At 43.0% G+C, this 24,265-nt stretch overlaps 1 protein-coding gene across 1 annotated transcript in view; it reads right to left on the minus strand.

Moving 5' to 3' along the window:
* Positions 1–24,265, minus strand: part of NVL (nuclear VCP like) — a 116,189-nt gene that overhangs the window by 50,082 nt on the left and 41,842 nt on the right. Inside the window, exons 11-14 of the mRNA XM_068232849.1 lie at positions 22,480–22,597; positions 17,238–17,382; positions 3,610–3,910; positions 646–864 (exon numbers count right to left, since the gene is read on the minus strand). Coding sequence (XP_068088950.1) covers positions 646–864; positions 3,610–3,910; positions 17,238–17,382; positions 22,480–22,597 — 783 coding nt within the window. The remainder of the gene's footprint in view (positions 1–645; positions 865–3,609; positions 3,911–17,237; positions 17,383–22,479; positions 22,598–24,265) is intronic.

The following is a 24,265-nucleotide window of genomic DNA, read 5'->3' on the forward strand; positions in this document are numbered from 1 at the left end:
TCGGTATCGGTGGGGGAAGGGTTCGGTATCGGTGGGGGGGGAAGGGTTCGGTATCGGTGGGGGGAAGGGTTCGGTATCGGTGGGGGGAAGGGTTCGGTATCGGTAGGGGGAAGGGTTCGGTATCGGTAGGGGGAAGGGTTCGGTATCGGTAGGGGGAAGGGTTCGGTATCGGTAGGGGGAAGGGTTCGGTATCGGTAGGGGGAAGGGTTCGGTATCGGTAGGGGGAAGGGTTCGGTATCGGTAGGGGGAAGGGTTCGGTATCGGTAGGGGGAAGGGTTCGGTATCAGTAAGGGGATGGATTCGGTATCAGTAGAGGGAAGGGTTCGGTATCAGTAGAGGGAAGGGTTAGTGGTCAGTAGAGAAAGGGTTAGGCATTGGTGGAGGAAAGGTGAAGGGCTAGGCATTGGTAGAGGGAGGTTTTGGGGTTGGGCATTGGTAGTGGAGGGTTCTGGGTGAGAGTAGGATTAGGTTAAATAACAGTAAACCATCAGTAAAGATTACCAATACTTTACTATCGGAATTTAGTACAGTCTTGGTAATTTTACTGATAGTCTACTAGCAGCAATCCCCTGCGCCCTTTTTTCCCCAGGCGCTTTGATTACATGGATGCATTGGCAGATGCTACCGGTACACATCACTGCTCACCAGTATAGCCATGGTCAGCTCGTCCCGGATCCCCTCCAGTGCTCCGATGTCCGCCCAGGTCACGTCCGGCACAGTGGCAAAGCCCTCCCTCTTAGCAGAGGGCTGTACGGCTGGCAGAGCGGTCAGGAAGTCGGACATCTCAATACAGAGGCCCTGCAGCTGCTCCTCTGGGAAGGGCGTCTGTTCCTTCAGAACCTGGAGGAGTCGCTGCAGCTTATCCTGGTGAAAAATACACATTCAGTAAAGGTGACCCTTCATGAGATGGTAAAATGTAACTTCAGTGATAAACATCAGACTGCATGTTATTCATCAGGAGCTTAAAGTGACATTGAAGCGAAAAAATCGTATGATATAATGAATTGTATGTAGTACAGATAAGTAATAGAACATTGGTAGCAAAGAAAAGATTTTTCAGCGCTTTGCTGACCGCAGGCGATCAGCTTAGCGCTGCTACTAATGTATCCCTATGGATACATTCACACTGCAGCGTTTCAGGGGCGATTGCACTGCGATTCTCATTCTATTGGGCAAATCAAGAGATTTTGCCCGCAAATCGTAATCACGGAGCCAAACGCGATCACGGGCAAGCAGCGCTCCAAGCGCCCAGTGTGAACTAGCCCTCATTTTAATTTTCAGTTATATACAGTAGCTTTTTTTTAACAACATTTAATAACATTGCATCATTCCCTAATATTTGCAGTTTACAAATTACACTCGGTATTTTAAACTATGAAACAGAGCAGAGCTAATGGCCTTATCTGAAGTTGTCCTTCACTGTTTCTTTGATGAATAAGTACTTCAGAAAACAATGCTGTCTTCTAGAAGTTCTTTTGCATAGAAAACTGAAGTTTTTTTTTCTAACTCTCCTTGTAATGGAAAACAATAGGAGACTATTTTCTTTGCTACTAATGTTCTGTTTCTTAGCTCTACTACACATACAATTTGTTATCTCATAAGTTTATTTTCATTTCTGATTCCCTTTAAAAAGGCCCTGTACTGACATATACAGGCAGTCCCCTACTTGCAAACTACTTGAGTAACAACATTTTGTACATGCAAAGTGGTCTCCATGTTCAAAATATACAGTGCGGTTGTCCAAAAGTAAATCATTTATCTACGTTTCACTATGTATAACACAGGACTCAACTTACAAACTCTGGGAACATGTTTGTAAGTAGAGGAGTAGAAGAATTATCCAGGATACTCACTTTTACGATTGTTACTCTGGTTTCAACATCAGAAACTTTCTATATCTATACATTGCTGTATATTGATATGTAGCCCCGCCTACCCAGTGATGCTATGCAGAATTTTCCTCCAAGAGCATTCTGGGAGACCAGGTATTACTTCTACTGGCTTCAAAACAAAGTAAAAAACATTCCACAGCGATGCATCTGCCACCAGTAAAGATGCCCTGTGATAAATTTCGGAATGTAAATCAAGGTGAGGAAAAGCTTTTACAATAGGCAAACACTGACTTAATTTACAAATGAATATCGTAAAAAGATAAGAAATTTTTCTCATTAGAGTTCCTATTTAATGATCTGCCCCATGCCTTCCATCCTCCCCTCCCTACAGCAACACATGCATCATTTCACTATAGCAGAGCAAGGCTTCTGTACAGCATTCAACTTCAAACTGATGCCAAGCGGGGATGAATACCCGATCCCTCCTGGTGACAAGCATTCTGCATCTGCATGCACCTTTTGCAGGTACACACTATAAGATTTACAGATTTCCAACAGGTCTGGTTTCTGATCAATTTTCCATAGACGTGAACGCAAAGTCGATCTGAAATCAGATCAGACCTGTTGGAAATAAATCGATCTGACAGTAAATCTGTCAGAAAATGTTATTGTGTGTACCTAGCGATAGAGAGAGAAGAGACTAGGTTGCTTAAATGCTTGACTGACAACTATGAATAGAAAACCCATAGATTGAACAATGGAGGGGGTTGGGAGTCTGATTAAAGTGGATCCGAGATAAACTTTTACTCATTGCATAATTGAGTTCCTTACATATATTGAGTCCTATGGGAGAAAAGCACTTTACAAATGTTATTGTATTGTATAGTTTATAGGGCATTCCTCAAGCCAAATACTTTTTTTGTTTTATTTTAATACTCCAATTCCCTATAAACTAAACAAACCTCACCCAGAGATTTTTAGAGTGCCTTGGCACTGTAACAAGGGCTTATGGGAGCTCAGTCTGGGCAGGAGGAGAAGGTTACTAGCCAGAGATTTCAGAGGCAGAGGGGAGGAGGGAGGAGGAGAGGGGATTGAATTTTTCACATTACACACAGGCAAGATGATAACATCTCCAGCCCTCAGCCTGTGACAAACAGAACATGGCCGCCCTCACTGTATCACAGGAATAAATAATCAAACTATTGAAGCTGTTTGCAGCTAGATTTGCCGTACAAACTATCTAAGCTTTAGATAAGATATATAGACAAGTTGCTTGTTATAGTTAGTTTTTCATCTCGGATCCGCTTTAATGCCTGATACACACAATGATATTTTCTGGCAAATTTACTGTCATATCGATTATTTCCAACATGTCCAATCTGATTTCCAATCATTTTCCATAAAAAAAGCGAATGAAAAATTGATCAGAAATCAGATCGCACATGTTGGAAATAATCGATCTGATAGTAAGTGTGCCAGAAAATCTCATTGTGTGTACCAGGCATTAAACACAGAAAATATCTGCCCAACCGTACATACAGCAGACACAGAGAACCATTATATAGTCCCAGGCTATGTAATGCTGGGAATACACGATGCGTTTCTGCAGCTCCATTCTCTTACCTTCCGCTCGTTTTTCTTATCTTTTTCCCATAACTTCTATCAGAAATCGAGCGGCAAAACGATCAAACGGGATATCGGACATGCTGGAAATTATCTATCGAACCATCTATCTGCGGCAGAAACGAGTCGTGTATTCCCAGCAGAAGGGCTATACCTGAATTGGCGGTTCCTTCTGGACTTTTAACTCTGTTTCTTCTGGTGAAGAGTTTTGTTCTTGCTCTGGAACGTTAGGAGTTTGTTCTTGCTCTGGAACGTTAGGCGTTTGTTCTTGCTCTGGAACCTCAGGGTGTTCCGCCTCCTTCAGCTGGATCAGTGCTCTGTTGACAGCACCCATTGCTGCTTCCCGGCACAGCGCCATCAGGTCTGCGCCCACGTATCCCGGGGTCAGATGTGCCAGCCGCTGGAACTCAAAGGATTCTGGGAGCCTCAGTTTGCGGCACAAAGTCTGCAGGATCCTGCACAGGATAACAGGAATTCACAAGGTTACCGTAAGTAGCAATGTGTGCGCGTGCGTGTGTGTGTGTGTACACAATTTTACACCAAATGCGATCTTTCGATGCGGTTTGAATGATCGTAAGTAATCTGAAGGTAATTATCGATTGTTCACATTTACTGAACAATTCTTTCTTCAAATTCGATCATAAATTCCAACTTTCGAATTGATGTGATCCTATTAAGTGATCGACCAAAGAATCGTTCATTATCGATTGCCTTCATAAACTGTGAATTTTCTATACAATAAAATCATAACCAATGCTCGGAGCCTTGCAAATAAAATAGACGAACTAGAGTTCATTCTGAATGACAAAGGCTATGACATTGTGGGAATAACCGAGACATGAATGGATGAAAGCCATGACTGGATAGCTAATTTAAAAGGATACAATGTGTTTAGGAGGGATAGAACAGGGAAAAAAGGTGGAGGGGTTTGTCTCTTTGTTAAGAATTCTTTTACAGCTGTCCTCAACGATGAGATGGAGGAAGATTGCGAAGATGTGGAGTCCGTTTGGGTAAATATTCATGGTGGAAATAAAAGTTGCCAATTGCTTATTGGGGTATGCTACAGACCACCTCATATTAATGAAGCTGCAGAACTGCGATTACTACAGCAGATTGAAAAAGCTGCAAGTAAAAATGAGGTCATAGTTATGGGCGACTTCAACTTTACAGACATTGACTGGGGTATTGAGGCTACCCATTCTGGTAAAAGCAGCAGATTTCTGGCAGCACTACAGGACAATTACTTGACTCAAATGTTAACGGGAACCAACTAGGGGGAATGCGTTACTGGATCTGATCATTTCTAATAGACCAGATAATGTATCAAATGTGCAGGTTCAAGAACATTTGGGAAATAGTGATCACAACATGATAACGTTTGACCTGGTAACTGATAGGGCAGCGGGACCACTAAAACTATGAATTTTAGAAAAGCAAAGTTCAATCAAATTAGGCAGGCACTAAGTTTGGTGAACTGGGATAATGTACTACAAGGGGAGGACACTGAAGGGAAATGGCAAGCTTTTAAACTTATTCTCAATCAATATTGTAGTATGTATATCCCATATGGAAACAAAATGTCTAGGAATAAAAAAAGGCCTCTATGGGTGAATAGAAAGGTTAGGGATAAAATGAAGAGGAAAAAGAATGCATATAAGGTCCTAAAACAGGAGGGGACCGAGGCTGCACTAAGCAATTATAAGGAGTGCAATAAAAATTGTAAAAAAGAAATTAGGCTGGCACAGATCGAAGCTGAAAATCAAATCGCTAGGGATATCAAATCTAACCCAAAAAGTTTTACAAGTACATCAACTCTAAAAAAAAGAAAGGTTGACTGTATAGGACTCCTAAAGGATGAGGGTGGGAACTCAATGGTGGATGACCAAGGTAAGGCAGAGTTATTAAATGCTTTCTTTGCTTCTGTCTTCACAAAGGAAACAGCACTGTTGCAAATTACAGAGGCAGAAGAGTCTCAATCTTCTAACTGTAATAATAAATACTTAACGCAGGAAGAAGTGAAGGCAAGACTAAATAAATTAAAAATAGACAAGGCACCTGGCCCGGATGGCATGCATCCTCGGGTCCTAATAGAATTAAGTTCAGTTATAGATAAACCCCTTTATCTTATCTTTTGTGACTCTCAACTGGCAGAGTCCCAGTGGATTGGCGTACAGCCCACGTTTTCCCATTATTTAAGAAAGGGCAAAAAATCAAATCCAGGAAATTATAGACCTGTAAGCTTAACATCAGTTGTATGCAAACTATTTGAGGGGTTACTAAGAGATACTATACATGACTTCATAGTAGAAAATAATTTTATTTCTCAGCATCAACATGGGTTTACTAAAGACCGGTCCTGTTTGACTAACATGCTCAGCTTTTATGAGGTAGTGAACGCTAATGTGGATATTGGGAATGCTGTAGATGTGATATACTTGGACTTTGCAAAGGCCTTCGACACTGTTCCCCACAAAAGTCTGGTGCAAAAGTTGAGGATGCAAGAACTAGGGAAGAGTCTGTGTGCATGGATAGGGAACTGGTTAATGGACAGAAAACAAAGAGTTGTGGTCAATGGATAGTACTCAAAATGGGAGACTTAGCAGTGGGGTCCCACAGGGGTCTGTACTGGGTCCAGTGCTCTTCAATTTATTTATTAATGACCTAGTAGATGCAGTAGTGAGCAATGTTGCTATTTTTGCAGATGATACAAAATTGTGCAGAATCATCAACTCTCAGGAAGATAGTGTCATATTGCAACAGGATCTGGATAGGATGGCTATATGGGCACATACATGGCAGATGAAATTCAATGTTGAAAAATGTAAAGTCATGCATTTTGGTCGTACCAATGGTCTAGCACAGGCATGGGCAAACTTGGTCCTCCAGCTGTTTTGGAACTACAAGTCCCACAATGCATTGCAGGAGTCTGACAGCCACAGTCATGACTCAAAAAGGCAAATGCATTGTGGGACTTGTAGTTCCGTAACAGCTGGAGGGCCAAGTTTGCCCACGCCTGGTCTAGCACCATACAAAATAAATGGGATACAGTTGGGGACATCAAACTTGGAGAAGGACTTAGGAGTACTCATCGACAACAAGTTAAATAATCATACTCAATGCCAAGCCACTGCAGCTAAAGCTAACAAAATTTTGGGATGCATTAAAAGGGAAATAAAAACTCGAGATGCTAGCATAATATTGCCCCTGTTTAACTCTCTAGTAAGGCCACATCTGGAATATGGAATTCAGTTCAGGGCACCACATTACAAAAAAGATATTGCAGTTTTAGAGCAGGTGCAGAGACAAGCAACAAAATTGATACGTGGGATGGAAGGTCTCACTTACCAAGAAAGGTTAGATAAACTGGGTTTATTTAGTCTAGAGAAAAGACGCCTTAGAGGAAATCTAATTAACATGTATAAATACATCAGAGGGCAATATAATAGCTTGGAGGATGAGCTTTTTGTCCCTAGGCCTTCTCAAAGGACTAGAGGACATGATCTGCACATGGAGGAAAAACATTTTAGCCATTTATTTAGGAAAGGGTTCTTTACAGTAAGAGTGATTAAGATGTGGAATGCATTGCCACAGGAAGTCGTTATGGCAAACTCTATACCTGCATTTAAAGGGGGCTTAGATGCTTTCCTTGTGTTGAAAGACATCCATGGCTACAATTACTAGGTAATGCCTAATGATGTTGATCCATATATTTTATCCGATTGCCATCTGGAGTCGGGAAGGAATTTTTCCCTTTTGGGGCTAATTGGACCATGCCTTGTAAGGGTTTTTTCGCCTTCCTCTGGATCAACAGGGATATGTGAGGGAGCGGGCTGGTGTTGTACTTTATACTGGTTGAACTCGATGGACGTATGTCTTTTTTCAACCAAAATAACTATGTGTAAAAAAAAACGCATAGAAAGATCGCATTTAGCGTAACAATTGTACCGTTAATGGCCACCTTATATGCTAGGTACACACCATACAATTTTGTGTTACATGGTTTGAAAGATAATTTCCGACATGTCTGATCTTATTTTTGATCATTTTTTTTTATCGATTTCTCATAGAAGTGAATTAAAAACAGATAAGAAAAGATAACAGAATCGAATATCGATCAGACGGAAATCGATCGGACGGAGAGTCGACCGAAAAAACACATTGTGTGTACCTAGCATAACGTGTACACACACATACATACATACACACATACATACATAGTATATATTATATTAGTTTTAGACCCTGCATATTTTGGTATGCGAAAGCAAATGCACATTTGCATGAGCGATGTCTCGTGATTAGCCAATTAGGCCAAAAATTTGCAAAGCCATATTTATCAGGTTCTACTTGGCTGATGCACACATTCTTTCTTTGTTGAAATCAGTATTGCATTTCTATCCTTTGGAGGCAGGTGGTGAATGGCTTGTTTTAGGAGGTGAAAGCCCTGGAACAGGCTGCTTGCACCCGTCCTCTTCCCCCCCTCTGGAGTGTTGCGTGTGAGCCACCCGAGCCCTACAAGCTTGGGGGGCCTATGCTTTACTCCTTTCTTATGTGTCGCGCCCAGGTCATGCACATGCAGCAGAACGCAATGGACGTTAAGGTAAGTGCCTGATTTTAATTTTGGGAGGTGGGTGTGGGCAGCCCTTCCCGGCACTGGCCATGCTGGAGGGGGTCACCTGCACCTCCCAGCCTCCCCCTCCGGGGTGTCACAGTGTGGGTTCCAGGCAGTGAGAGAGCTTGGGGCCCCCGCGACCCCCCGGTTGTATGGGGGCATTGGGGAGCCTCCCCGTGGCACTCCTGGATAGTGCTAATGTAGCATGAACTAATCCCCGCAGGGCAACCGCTTTGCGGTATTAGTTTTAGACCCTGCATATTTTGGCATGCGAAAGGCCCCATACACACATCAGACCATAGTCTTTTGAAAATAAAAGATTACAGACCAATCTTACCACCCTTCTTGTAGTATGAGAGCCATACTCTACACAGTCTTTTCTATGGAGCTGAACTCCACATCAGAAAAAAATCTTTGCAAGTTGCTGCACACACAGATGCTGTACAGACACAAAAGATCAGTATCTGCAAAAGATCTGTTCCTGCCAAAAATCCATTCCTGCAAATTGCAATGATAGTCTATGAGATCTGCAGATCATCATACACACATGATTTAACTGACATTCATCTGCAGATTAGATCCACCAGGATGGATTTTCAGATCTGCAGATGATTGCTTGATCTGCAGATGAATGTCAGTTAAATCATGTGTGTATGATGATCTGCAGATCTCATAGACTATCATTGCAATTTGCAGGAATGGATTTTTGGCAGGAACAGATCTTTTGCAGATACTGATCTTTTGTGTCTGTACAGCATCTGTGTGTGCAGCATCTGTGTGTGCAGCATCTTGCAAAGATTTTTTTCTGATGTGGAGTTCAGCTCCATAGAAAAGACTGTGTAGAGTATGGCTCTCATACTATATGAAGGGTGGTAAGATTGGTTTGTGATCTTTCAGTTTCCAAAGACTATAGTCTGATGTGTGTATGAGCCTAAAGCAAATGCACATTTGCATGAGCGATGTCTCGTGATTAGCCAATTAGGCCAAATTTGCAAAGCCATGTTTATCAGGTTCTACTTGGTTGAGGCACACAGTTTTTCTTTGTTGAAATCAGTATATATACATATTACACTGAGTCTCAAGGGCAACATGACTTCGGATATTGCCTTAGTCAAAGTACACTTGGAATCTTTTCTTTATCTTTGATTTGCTATCAGGTATCCGAGCTTCCAGCTGAAATGGAAAAGCAAAGGTCACAACAACAGCCAGCGTCAGCGCAGGCAGGTCAGGAGAAGGGCATCTCCATGCACTTGTACACTTAAAGTGGATCCGAGATGAACTTTTACTCATTGCATAATTGTGTTCCTTACATATAGTTTATAGGGCATACCTCAAGCCAAATACTTTTGTTTTTGTTTTAATACTCTAGTTCCCTATAAAACCAAACAAGCCTCGCCCACGGCTTCTCCAAAACACCAAGGCACTCGGACCCATGTATCAAGGGCTTATGGGAGCTCAGTCTGGGCAGGAGGAGGTGGTTACTAGCCAGAGATTTCAGAGGCAGAGGGGAGGAGGAGGGGGGAGTGAGCTGAGGGCTGGAGATGCAGTTGCAGATTACCTGTGTAATGATGACAAACAACATGGCCGCTCTCATTGTATCACAGGAATAATTAATCATACACAGTTGAAGCTGTTTGCAGCCAGATTTGCTGTGTAAACTGTCTAAACATTAGATAAGATATATAGACAAGTTACTTGTTATAGTTAGTTTTTCATCTCGGATACGCTTGAAGTCATTTTGACATGCTTCAAGTGTACCCGAGGCAAAATCCAGATATTTACTTAAAGGACCACTATCGCAAAAAAAGTAGGCAGTTAAAATCTGACAGAACCAACAGATTTTGGGCCAGTCCATCTCCTCATGGGGGATTCTCAGGGTTTCCTGTGTTTTCATCAGCATTTCCTGAACAGCCGTTGCAAAGTCTGACAAAATAGTGTGCAAGTGAGTAGGGAGGCTGGCTGGCATCTCACTATTTTGGCAGTTAAACTGCTTTTCAGGAAAAAGAAAACCCTGAGAATCCTCCATGAGTAGATGGACTGGCCCAAAATCTTCTTCCTGAACAGCAGTTTAACTGCCAAAATAGTAAGATACCAGCCAACCTCCCTACTCACTTGCACACTATTTTGACAGACTTTTCAACTGCTGCTCAGGAAATGCTGTTGAAAACAAAGAAAATGCTGAGAATCGCCGTGAGGAGATGGGCTGGCCAAAAACCTGTCGGTTCTGTCAGATTTTAACTGCCTACTTTTTCGAGATAGTGGTCCGTTAGGGCCCGTTTCTACTCGTGCGGTGTGATTTCGACGGGAAAATCGCGGCAAGGAATCCGCATGCAGTTGCAGTTTCGTTGCTGTTTCTATGCAGATTTTCACGTGGAATCGCTTGCGGTTAGTGCAACGCAATTTTAACCATGTCAATGCCGGCAAGCATTGACATGGGTTTTTAAGCGAAAACGCACGCAGAAACGCAGGGAAAACCGCAAGACTAAAATGCTTGCGGTTTCCCTATTTAGTTACATTACCGACGAATCACGTGCGGGTGTGCGGCGTGCGAATTCTGATGGGTCTGCTGTGCAGATTTTTTCTGCACGACAAACCGCTCAGAATGCCGCACAAGTGGAAACAGTCCCATCCACTTGTGTTGTCTATGCGAATCTGCATGCAGGAAACGCATGCAGATTTCCTCTAGTGGAAACACAGTGGAACCCACTGAAAACCGCAAACGCAAAACGCAACCGCTAGCGTTTTGTCTGAGCGGTTTGCAAGCGGATTCATGCGCGTTTTTGGTCGTGTTTTGCAACATTGTATTTTTTCCCAGCGGGTGCCTAGCGTTTTGCGTTTTGAGTTTTTATCCTGATTGGTCCTGTGAATTATTTTTCATTTTGTTACAGTGTGCTGAACCGCAAAACGCTAGCTAAACCGCTCATTTTAGGTTTTGCTGAGCGTTTCCGTTAGCGGTTCAATACTTTACATTGAAGCGCTAACGCTCCCAAAATGCTGCATGTCCTGCGTTTGCGTTTCTGAGAAACGCAAACGCTCCTGTGGAAGTTGCCCCATCCATTAACATTAGCCCAGCGTTTTGGCAAACTGCTAGCATATCGCAGTGCTGCCAAAACGCTGCCAAAAGCGCTCCTGTGGGTTCCAGCCCTTAAAGAAAACCTGAACTGAAAATGAAAAGTCAAAATAAGCATACACAAGTCATACTTACCTCCCGTGTAGTCTACTCCTCAGTGTCTTTCTCCTGTCCCACACGTCCTGTTTCTTCACTGTGATCAAGGGAATTTTCCGTCCTCCATTTTGAAAATGGCCATTACCCATAACAGCTTTCTGGTCAGCACACAGTTAAACTGTAACATCGCCCACTTGAGCCATAGGGAAACATGGACATTATCTGGTACATCAGTTTTCCTCTCAGCTATAACTGACAGCAACTGATATATATTTCAGATCTGACAAAATATTGTCAGAATTGGATTATGGTCAGAAAAAAATGGTGAGCTTCTGAGAGGAACTGATGGCAAGGTAACTATGTAATGTTCATTTGAAGTTACCTCATGTGTTTATTTTAAATATTTTTACTCAGTACAGGTTCTCTTTAAGGAGAGGAAAGCCTCTGGATCCTCAGGACCACCGCTGCAGACTGTGGATGTGCCCTGAAAGATATCTGACTGGAGCCCTTTGGATTTCTGATCCTGAGCGCTCTCCTCATGCAATGAGTGTGGCCGTATTACGTCCCGTGCAAGTATGGCCATCCCTGCGCAGCAAGGAGCTTGCACTCATGCATGTAAAGGAGCGCTGTGGCGATCTCCAGGAGGGTTCTGGGCAACCATGGTGGTCAGGCGCATGGCGTGGGAAGCTTCTGCAGGACCCAGACGTTTCCCTCTTAGGCGGGGAATACACGAGTTGATTCTGGCGCCCGACTCTGCCATCGTTTTTCTGGCTCAATTCTCTTATCTTCCGCTCATTTTTCTTATCTTTTTCCATTGTTCTCAATGAAAAATCGAGTGCAGAATCAATCGGGCAGGAGATCGGACATGTTGGAAATTATCCATTTCTATAAGTGATAGCAGTGTGCTGCAAGTATCAGTATCAGGACTGTTCCGTGGCAGCCTCAGTTTCATTCATGAGCAGCAGATGACTCCTGTTGAGTCCCTGAGCTGAACCTCCCCCATCACATATCAGTTTGGCCCTCATCCACATCCTCCAGATCCAGCCCTGGTCCTGCCTCAGGTCCTCCTGCCCAGAGAACTTGTGCTGAGGTGCGCCATCTTGTGTTGGAACTACAAATGAAATCTCCTTTTCCAGTATAAAGCTATTTACAGGTAATCTGAACAGAGAGGGATATGGGGGCTGACATCAGGACAGCATCATCCACAAGGCAACCTAGGCAACTGCCTGGGGCCTAGCGGACATCAAGGGGCCCAGCTGCTACTTTCCCTGAACACACTCCTACCTCAACATACCAAAAAGACTATAGGAGGAAGCAAAGGGTAGAACCTGTCTTGGGCCTCATTTCATCTTAATCCTTTTTTCGGGCTGACATATTAAAAACAGTATTAAACAATACCAGTTGCCTGGCAGTCCTGCTGATCCTCTGCCTCTAATGCTTTTATTCATAAACCCTGAACAAGCACGCAGATCAAAAATCTGACTGGCAGACAGACAATTATGTTTTTATTGCTAGGCTAGTGTTAGGCCTTCCCTGAGAGGGTCCATCATTGCCGTGGGGAAGTCTATTAGGTAATCTGTGCACACATTATTTACTGAAGCTAACACCCTCCTTTGCCTGTAGTGACTGCTAGGTGTGTAATATTGTCCAGTTACTGGAGCTCTGCACATCCATGCAGATAGAATATTCAGGTATAACTTCGGTTTGAAAGCGCTGCCATGACTTCCGCTGTACAAAAATCTGACCCGATTAACTGACTACTAATTCCAGAAATAAGTAATTAATGCGAAGAGCGCAATGTGAATTTTAGGCTGTATTGCCTCTTAAATAAGCAGCTTGGGTTTAAAGGGGCACTCTGCCAAAAAACTAAAATTTTAAATATGTGCAAACAAAGTACATTTTTTTTCTAGAGTAAAATGAATGCTGTCACTTAGGGCCTGTTCATACTTGCTGCGTTTGTAGAACGCGTATAAATTCAAAGAAACGAAAGTTGAAAAACGCATGCGTTTTTCTTGCGTTTGAATGCGTTTTCTATTGCGTTTTGCACAAACACGTGACCCAGGGGGAAAAAAAGAATTATGGGAACCGCAGAGGAAAGCGGACGCTAAAAACGCAATAGTACGCGTTTTTGATACGCGCCCATAGACTTTCATTGCGTCCGTTTCTATGCGTATCGCACAGAACTGCGTGCAGCAATGCGGATAAGAAACGTATGCGTCTCATACGCATACATGTGAACTAGCCTATTCAAAAGCATTAGGAGCCGTTTCTATGCGATTTTGGTACCAGTACGCGTTCCCTGAAAACGGCTAGGAACGCATATAGTGTGAACAGGCCCTTACAGTAGGTAGTAGAAATCTGACAGAAGTGACAGGTTTTGGACTAGTCCATCTCTTCATAGGGGATTCTCAGCAAGGCTTTTATTCTTTATAGTTATTCAATAAAATGGATTTAAACAATGATGCTGGCCAGCTTCCCTGCTCCCTACACAGTTTTTTGGCAGTTTGACAGAGCAACTGCCATTCACTAAGTGCTTTTGAAAATAAATAAATGCCTGAGAATCCCCCCATGAAGAGATGGACTGGTTCTAAATCTGTCACTTCTGTCAGATTTCTACTACCTACTGTAAGAGACAGCAACATAGGAGAAAAGTAATTTATGGCCCATTTTACTCTGGAAAAAAATGTACTTGTTTGTATAGGTTTGCACATAGTTTAAATTTTACAATTTTTTGGCATAGTGCCCCTTTAAAGTATACTAGAGGAGGCGCAGAGGGAGCAGGTGGGAAACAAAGGCATGTTTCCCGGTCCATGACATGACTGTGTCCCCTATGCGCTGCTCTCTGCCCCACGCTGTCATCCCAGAAATTGCTAACATGAAGCTTGTCTGCAATCTCGAGGGGAAGGGGCGTCCCTTGCAAAAGAGGCACTGTTAAAAAAAAAAAAAAAAAAGGCCCACTACTAACATTACTAACGCTCCTTCCCCAGCTCTCATTGGCCAGCTCTGCCTCTCCCCCTCCGCTTCCCCACTGTGTTGAGACACACAGAGCTGCAGCATCGTGACCCCTGGGGTCACTGAAACCGAAACTACAGAATATTTAGCCACAGGAATGGCGGTAATTGAGGCTACCTGGTCTGGCTAGCCCCCTTGATCAGGTAGCAATTTTTAATTTATTTTTGCACACAAAAATGCACCACCACCCTTTTTCGGGTTCTTGTTAAAGGAACATTCCACTTTTTAAACTGATAAAACCAACACAATCCACTTAAAGCAGTAGGATCAGCCATACTATTCCAGGGAAAAAAAAACATATATAAGTAGATGAATACTTGATCTACTTGCATAACACATGTATTGTACTGTCCACGGTTTGATTTCAGTGAATTTTATATAGTAAATGAAGAGAATTCTGTTCCTGGTGGGATCCATGTCTTTTGCCCACAATTTGAGGCTAAATCCTGATGTCATTTCTGCCCTTAACTTTTTTTTTTCTTTTCTCCTCCAATCGCTGAGTCACCTCAGCTTTGCTTGTAAACGCAAGTGAGCAGAGGATAGTGTTTCAGATAGGCAGGGAAATAAATGGAAGAGGAGGAATATATTATAGATAAAAAGAACCCCCCGGCATGCAACTGTTTGGCACCGACTATTAAAGGGGAACTGAAGAGAGAGGTATATGGAGGCTGTCATGTTCATTTCCTTTTAGACAATACCAGTTGCCTGGTAGCCCTGCTGATCCTTTGCCTCTAATACTATTAGCCATAGCCCCTGAACAAGCATGCAGCAGATCAGGTGTTTCAGTGGTTCAGACTTATAAGTCTGATCTGACAAGACTAGCTGCATGCTTGTTTCTGGTTTTAATCAGATACTACTGCAGAGAAATAGACCAGCAGGGCTGCCAGGCAACTGGTATTGATTAAAAGGAAATAAACATGACAGCCTCCATATACCTCTCTCTTCAGTTCCCCTTTAAAGGGCCAGTGCTCCTAAGGTATGTGATAACTCCAAACCATAAACAGCAGAAAAAGTTTTGAAAGTTTTGAATGCAGGATTAGCATCTTTATCACTTAATACACTCAGACCAGTTGCTGTTGAAACTTGATTTTTATGGTGACAATCCCGCTTTAAGTTTAGAAAAACAAAAGTTTGCTTTCTTAAAACAGAAAGAATTTGCGATAATTCAGGTTGGCGTGAGCTTGAGATGTCTCCCAGTGCATCACTGCTGAATATATGCAAATTAACCATTGTTACCCTTAGGGCTCGTTTCCACTATCGCGAATCTGCATGCGTCCAACGCATGCAGATTCGCACATGTAATGCAAGTGGATGGGCCTGTTTCCACTGTAGCGTTGTTGAGGTGCTTTTTTTCAGCGGTAAAAAAACGCACAAAAGAGCCAACGAATTCGCCTGCGAGTGGAATGCATGCGAATCGCCGCTAATGTATTTAATAGGAAATTCGCATGCGGCTATGGTATGCGAATTCGCATAGGTACCAATGTAATTCAAACAGGCAGTGACATGGTTAATTTCGCATATACCCTCACCTATGCGAATTCGCATGCGAATTCGCGGCAAAAAACGCGCAAAAATTCGCATCAGCATGCTAATTCATGGAATTTCAACAGCGGTGGAATCCAGGCGATTCTGCACCGCAATAGTGGAAACGAGCCCTTAGAAGCTAAACACACCTCCAGAACCGCTGGAATGCAATGATGTGTCAGCCTGTTAATTTGTACAGAGCCATAATAATCCAACATGCATACAGACTGTTTCGGATTGTTTGATCCTCAGTGCATGGCATGGATTAATTTGGCTCTATGCAGTAGGGCTTGTAACACCGAGAGGTACAGACTAACCAGCAAGCTCATGGTGACCCAGAACTCATTGGAGTGTGTAAGGGACTACAATGGTCCTAAAAGCCCCCTTACTAAGATGTTAAGAAAAACAAAAGTTTGCTTTCTTAAAACAGAAAGAATTTGCGATAATTCAGGTTGGAGTGAGCTTGAGATGTCTCCCAGGCACCACTGCTGAATATATGCAAATTAACCATTGTTACCCTAACGGCCTGTTCAGACTATGTGCGTTTCTAGCTGTTTTTCCAGAACGCGTACAGGCAGACTTTCCGCATAGAAACGGCTACTAATGTTTTCTAATTGCCTCGTTCACATGTATGCGTATGAGACGCATACGTTTCTCATCCGCATTGCTGCACGCAGTTCTGTGCATCACGCATAGAAACGGACGCAATGAAAGTCTATGGACGCGTATCAAAAACGCGTACGTTTCCCTCTGTGGTTCCCATAATTCTTTTTTTTTTCCTGGGTCACGTGTGTATGCAAAAAGCAATAGAAAACGCATTCAAACGCAGGAAAAACACATGCGTTTTTCAACTTGCGTTTCTTTGAATTTATACGCGTTCTACAAACGCTGACAGTCTGAACAGGCCCCTAGAAGCTAAATACACCTCCAGAACCGCTGGAATGCAACCCCCTTACTAAAATGCTAAGAAAAACAAGTTTGCTTTCTTAAAACAAAGAATTTGCTTTAAGTTTACATATTCACTTTTTTTCCTTTTTAGGGCTAATTGACCCATGCCTTGTAAGGGTTTTTCGCCTTCCTCTGGAGCAACCAAGTTACGTGAAGGTACTGCCAGTGTTATGTTATTTTCTGATTGAACTCGATAGACGCATGTCTTTTTCAAACCTATGTGACATTATGGAGGGATACAGTAGCATTATTTTAGATTTATGTTTCTTCTGTTTTATTTGCAGGGACAGCTTCAGACTTGTGCTCAGTACAGCCAATTATCCATGGAGTCACATGGGGAGTGCTGGGGTGTTACTGGGCAGGGTGTATTGTACAGACTGCACAGAAATGTCCCCAATGCTGGTGGAAAAAACACAAATGAAAAACAACCACCTGACAGGCCGTAGTTAACAGAGGCAGGATAACAATATAACATGCTGCCAATGATAGAGAGAACACACAGTGGGATCACCAGTATTACCTGTGTCTGGCTTTCTCATCGGGAATCCCCAGGCAGATCTCTCTGTCAAACCTCCCGGCGCGCCTCAGCGCGGGATCCAGGGAATCCGGTCTGTTTGTGGCTCCGATGACCAATACCTGCGCCGTCACTGCAAGGCTGTTCAAGTCTGATGGGAGGAAAGTGAAAACGGTTATAGAAGAATTTCCCAGAAAGATGCCTTTCATTTGTAATTCTGTGGAACGTTTTACTATTTCCAGTTCTGCTGGTAAATCTGCCTGAATGCTCACCTTCAGTGAGAGGGGTACAGAGATATTTTTATTTCCTTTTTACCACTTCAGGACCATAGGCTTACACCCCCCTAGTGACCAGGCTGTTTTTTTTTACAATTCAGGCCACTGCAGCTTTAAAGCGGTATAAAACCCTGACATAATATTCAATAAAGACATGTTTTCCTACTTTTTATATGCCATACGGTTATCAGATTTGCTTTTGTGCATAAGTATTATTATTCATTTAGAAATTATAAGTTCCCAAAGTACACGTTTTTTGCTCTGAGACCTGACATTGGCCTCAATGCACGAAGATCATGCTGGAGATAAGGCGAGAGAAAACTTACCGCCACACAGTTAGGCCTGGTGCACACCAGAGGAGTTTTTCTGAGCGTTTTGAGTTTTTAAATCTGCTGCTAATGTTATCCTATGTGTCCGTGCACACTGGAGCAATGAGGTTTTGTAAAAAACCCCATAGCATTACATTGGGAAGAGCTTTTAGAGGTTTCAAAAGCTCTTCCCAATGTAATGCTATGTTTTTTTTTTACAAAACCTCATTGCTCCAGTGTGCACAGACACATAGGATAACATTAGCAGCAGATTTAAAAACTCAAAACGCTCAGAAAAACTCCTCTGGTGTGCACCAGGCCTAAGAGAGTAATCTCATCTCTTCATTTTTTTAAGTTACCACCTCTGTAGTTAATTTACCTCCTCTGTTGTTATTTTCACATGCAGTTAATAAACAGCCTGTCTTTAACTCTGGAGTTATTTTAAGGATTGAAGAGTTAATTTAAAGACAGAAGAGTTAACTTTAGGTTTGCCTGAGGTAAAAGGTTTCCTGAATACTACATGCCTCATCACCATGGTGATCACTCTAGAAACGTTATTAAAGACAGGAGATAAGCTTAGTGAATTGAGGCCAAAGTGCGTTTTATACAGAGGAAATAATTATTTGACCCCTCACTGATTTTGTAAGTTTGTCCAATGACAAAGAAATGAAAAGTCTCAGAACAGTATCATTTCAATGGTAGGTTTATTTTAACAGTGGCAGATGGCACATCAAAAGGAAAATCGAAAAAATAACCTTAAATAAAAGATAGCAACTGATTTGCATTTCATTGAGTGAAATAAGTTTTTGAACCCTCTAACAATAAAAGACTTAATACTTAGTGGAAAAACCCTTGTTTGCAAGCACAGAGGTCAAACGTTTCTTGTAATTGATGACCAAGTTTGCACACATTTTAGGAGGAACGTTGGTCCACTCCTATTTGCAGATCATCTCTAAATCCCTAAGGTTTCGAGGCTGTCTCTGTGCAACTCTGAGCTTGAGCTCCCTCCATAGGTTTTGTATCGGATTAAGGTCCGGAGACTGACTAGGCCACTCCATGACCTTAATGTGCTTCTTCTTGAGCCACTCCTTTGTTGCCTTTGCTGTATGTTTTGGGTCATTGTCGTGCTGGAACACTTATCCACGACCCATTTTCAGTTTCCTGGCAGAGGGAAGGAGGTTGTCATTCAAGATTTCACGATACATGGCTCCGTCCATTTTCCTGTTAATGCAATTAAGTTGTCCTGTACCCTTAGCAGAGAAACACCCCCAAAGCAAAAGGTTTCCACCCCCATGCTTGACGGTGGGGACGGTGTTTTGGGGGTCATAGGCAGCATTTTTCTTCCTCCAAACACAGCGAGTTGAGTTAATGCCAAAGAGCTCTATTTTGGTCTCATCAGACCACAGCACCTTCTCCCAGTCACTCACAGAATCATTCAGGTGTTCATTGGCAAACTTCAGACGGGCCTGCACATGTGCCTTCTTGAGCAGGGGGACCTTGCGAGCCCTGCAGGATTTTAATCCATTGCGGTGTAATGTGTTTCCAATGGTTTTCTTGGTGACTGTGGTCCCTGCTAATTTGAGGTCATTCACTAACTCCTCCCGTGTAGTTCTAGGATGCTTTTTCACCTTTCTCAGAACCATCGACACCCCACGAGGTGAGATCTTGCGTGGAGCCCCAGAGCGAGGTCGATTGATGGTCATTTTATGCTCCTTCCATTTTCGAACAATCGCACCAACAGTTGTCACCTTCTCTCCCAGCTTCTTGCTAATGGTTTTGTAGCCCATTCCAGCCTTGTGCAGGTCTACAATTTTGTCTCTGACATCCTTGGACAGCTCTTTGGTCTTTCCCATGTTGGAGAGTTTGAAGTCTGCTTGATTGATTGATTCTGTGGACAGGTGTCTTTTATACAGGTGACTAGTTAAGACAGGTGTCCTTAATGAGGGTGACTAATTGAGTAGAAGTGTCTAACCACTCTGTGGGAGCCAGAACTCTTAATGGTTGGTAGGGGTTCAAAAACGTATTTCACTCAATGAATTGCAAATCAGTTGCTATCTTTTATTTAAGGTTATTTTTTCGATTTTCCTTTTGATGTGCTATCTGCCACTGTTAAAATAAACCTACCATTGAAATGAAACTGTTCTGAGACTTTTCATTTCTTTGTCATTGGACAAACTTACAAAATCAGTGAGGGGTCAAATAATTATTTCCTCCACTGTACATAACTGGTTTTATTCATCTTGTATTGAAGGCAGAAATGCTTTCTGAGGTCTGGTGCACACCAAAAAACGCTAGCAGATCCGCAAAATGCTAACAGATTTTGAAACACTTATTTTTCGGTAGCGTTTCAGCTAGCATTTTGCGGTTTTGTGAAGCGTTTTTGGTATAGTAGATTTCATGTATTGTTACAGTAAAGCTGTTACTGAACAGCTACTGTAACAAAAACGCCTGGCAAACCGCTCTGAAGTGCCGTTTTTCAGAGCGGTTTGCGTTTTTCCTATACTTAACATTGAGGCATCCGCAATCCAAAATCTGCAGCAGCCCGGGAGTATGCGTTTCTGCAAAACGCCTCCCGCTCTGGTGTGCACCAGTCCATTGAAATACATTACCCTAGCGGATCCGCACCCGCAAGCGGATCGCAAACCGCAGCCGAACCGCTCTGGTGTGCACTAGGCCTGATTGTCTGTCTGTGTTCAGGAGAGTCTGCAGAGTCAGAGAAGGTGTAACATTCCTCACTTGACACAATTAAGTAAACACAAGTTAACATTATCTCCAGTTCGGATGCGTCCAGCTTTCTCTGCACTGAGCTTGTAACTCCCGTGTTTAACTAATTGAATGCTCTTCTAGTAAAAAAAACCATAATGGTAGTTTATAATATGCTATAAATAATATTTTAGAGCAAAGAAGAAATTCTGTGTTTCATTAGGTTTTAAGGCCTCGCTGCAGGGCCGTACAACTCAGCACACAAATGATCCCCCCCCCCCCCCTGCCCACTAACAGAACTTTGTGGGATTTTTTTTTTTAAATAAATGTGTATTTTTTTATTTTCCCCCTCCCCCGACAGCCAATCCCAGCGATCAGCTCTCATAGGCATCAGCCTATGAGAGGGGATTGCTCTCTGTGCCTCTTCAGGGGACAGCAGAGTGACACAGCTGTCCCCAGTACAGCGCTGCCTTAGATTGCAGCGCTGTACAATGTAAATAGACGGCGCTGGCAGACTGATGATGGAGTGGATCCCCTGCAAAGCCCCGCCCCCAGGACTTGACGCTAATTAGCGCTACACAGTCCTGGGGCAGCCACCCTCCCGACACCAATTGGCATTCGGGAGGGGGTTAAGCAATGCACATTGCCTGGCTGTTCTGCTGATCCTCTACCTCTAATACGTTTAGCCATAGACCCTGAACAAGCATGCAGCAGATCAGGTGCTCACTTCCCCAGCGGCAGGAAAATTTTAGCCCTGCAGCAGAATAAAGTTTACTTTACTTTGGGTGTGCTTCCATGAGTTTAATTAAAAAGCAAAAATATTTAATCTTTATTACACTAAAATACAATTTACATAATCATTTGGAATGCAGTGTACGCCTCTTGCCATACAAATTACAAGTATAAGGCTTGGTTCAGTTGGATGCTTGTAGGGCTTCTGCTGGGTGGCTCATTTGAACGCCAACGTTAAGGGCCCGTTTCCACTAGTGCGGCGTGCGTCTCGCAGACGCACACCGCACTGAGCCGGTGGGCGGGATCGCAGGCGAATCCCATGAGCCGTGCCATGCACGGCTATGGGATTTGCAGCCTCCGTGGCGAAATCTGCGGGGGGTTCCGGGCGAATCGCTCCCGCAAGCGATTCCGCCGCGGCACTGTCATCCCTTATGGCAGAGTTTCCCCGTGCGAATGATGTGCGGGGAAACTCTGCCGAATCGCCGGCGAAACCGCCCTAGTGGAAACGGGCCCTAACAGCTTTTAAAGTCCTTTGAAGACGTTTAATGTCAATCCTGTGACAGCTGTCGTGTAGGCAGCAAAAGAGGTGAGTCGATGGGATCTACCGCGGCATTTACACGGACTGCTGGCACCATTTTTAAAAGAAATGCTCAACTTCAAATTTACAGAACAGTGGTAGATCCCTCTAAAAACACTTTTTACGTTTGGCAAAAATGTATTTAACTCCCCACAAGCGTCCATCTGAATCAAGTCGAAGGCCTCAATTCACTAAGCTTATCTCCTGTCTTTAATAACTCTTCTAGAGTTGTTACCATGGTGATAAGGCATGTAGTATTCAGGAAACATTTTACCTCAGGCAAACCTAAAGTTAACTCTTCTGTCTTTAAATTAACTCTCCAATCCTTAAAATAACTCCAGAGTTAAAGACAGGCTGTTAATTAACTGCGTGTGAAAATAACTACAGAGGAGGTAAATTAACTACAGGAGAGGTAACTTAAGGAATGAAGAGGTAAGATAACTCTCTCACGTGTGGAGGTAAGTTTTCTCTTGCTTTATTATCTCCAGCATGATCTTAGTGAATTGAGGCCTAAGTCTTTGTTCCGAAAGCCAGGTTCACTTTGTGTACAGTACTGCCTCCACTCTGGGCAGAACAGAACGCGTCCCTGACCGTGTGCCCCATGCGGGATTTTGCAGGAAAAGGGTGCAGGTGAAGAGAGGGGCGATACTGACCGTCCATACAGCTGAGCAGCTGGGCCACTATCCTTCTTTCCATGTCCTTGGAGGCCACTTCCCGCTTTGGCGTAATGGCGTCGATCTCATCAATGAACAGAATACAAGGAGCGCTGCTCTAGAATATCCAAAACACAAAAACACGCTCAGTCACGACCAATCGGATGCTAGTTCTCCAAGTTTACTGCAAGAAACATACATCATGATCCTGAGCCAATCAGCAGCTTTAAGCAAACCTGAAGCAATAACAAACTTATGAGATAATACATTGTATGTGTAGTACAGCTAAAGAAATAGAACATTAGTAGCAAAGAAGAGTCTCAAATGGTTTCCAGTAGAGGAAGAGTTAAAATAAACTCAATTTATCTATACAAAAGAGCTTCTCTGAGCGATTGTACCCAACTCAGGTCCTGTTTTCTGAAGCACTTAACAGTGAGAGACAGCTTAAAATAAGGTTTTACTGCAGGAAAGTTCAAAGGGTCATCTTTTCTGCTTTGTTTTATAGCTAAAAGTGAACCTTAAGTCAAAAAAAAATGAGTTTTACTCACCTGGGGCTTCTACCAGCCCCCTGCAGCAGTCCTGTGCCCTCGCAGCCACTCACTAATCCTCTGGTCCCCCGCTGCCAGCTAGTTTCCACAAAAATACGCGTTGCCGCATTATGAACGCATAGATATGCGGCAACGCGTATTTTTGTACGCGTTGCAGCCCAATAGCGCTAATTACAGTCGGGAATGCAGAAAAAGCTACGCGTGGCCAGTCCTGTCGGGCCTGTCGGCAAAAACGAAACTAGCTGGCAGCGAAGGACCAGAGGATTAGTGAGTGGCTGCGAGGGCACAGGACTGCTGCAGGGGGCTGGTAGAAGCCCCAGGTGAGTAAAACTATTTTTTTTTTCTGGCTTAAAGGAATACTATCGATTGAAACGACTTTTTTTTTAATACTCTATATTAGTGTACACATTACCACTAGTGCTAAGAGCACTTTATTTATTCACCCAGGTCTCTCTCTCACTATCCCTGCTTAAAAATTCATTTCTCACACAGCTCATAGTAGTTTGGGTCACCCTGAGCTGCTTGGTTACTCTGTCACACAGCTCACAAATATATGTCACTGTGTCACTCACAGCATGCAGAAGACATGAGGAGAAATGGGCTGATCTGAGGTGGTAACTAAATGAGCTGGAATATTGCTGGAATATAACTAGCTATACCAGGAGTCTGTGTTTACACTCAGACTGGCTGCCTGCTTGAGGCATTCACTCCAGGCTGCATCCACTTTACAAGCTGCTGAGAGGGGCAGACCACTGTCTACAATTAGCATTATTAGTATCTTTATCAGTAAAGAGAAGCAAAGATAATACACACACATTGCTAGAATCTTTAACCCCTTACCACCATATCAACAAGATTCTTTCAGTAAGGTGATAATTAAACTATAAACTGAGGAGTTGATAGCATCTCCCCTTTGCAGAGACATGGTCTAGCCCTCTGGGAGCTCAGTATTAGATACATTTTGTATCCAACACTGATGCCAAAACTGAGGGAGGATTTTACAGCTGAGAGGAACAGCTGTGTGAGGAATCAAATTGCTCCTAGTACTTGCCCTAATGTGTGCTACAACATACAGCATTTAAAAATAAATGCATACATCGATAGTATTCCTTTAAGTGTCCCTTTAAAAAAAAAATAAAAAAAAAAAATGTAGTTTTAAAATGGCAACTGTAACAGATTGAGGTTAAATTTAAAAAAAAAAAAAAAACTACAGTATACAGTGTTCTCCACAGATTTTT

Source organism: Hyperolius riggenbachi, chromosome 4 (genome assembly GCF_040937935.1).
Source record: "Hyperolius riggenbachi isolate aHypRig1 chromosome 4, aHypRig1.pri, whole genome shotgun sequence".
Lineage (NCBI taxonomy): Eukaryota > Metazoa > Chordata > Amphibia > Anura > Hyperoliidae > Hyperolius > Hyperolius riggenbachi.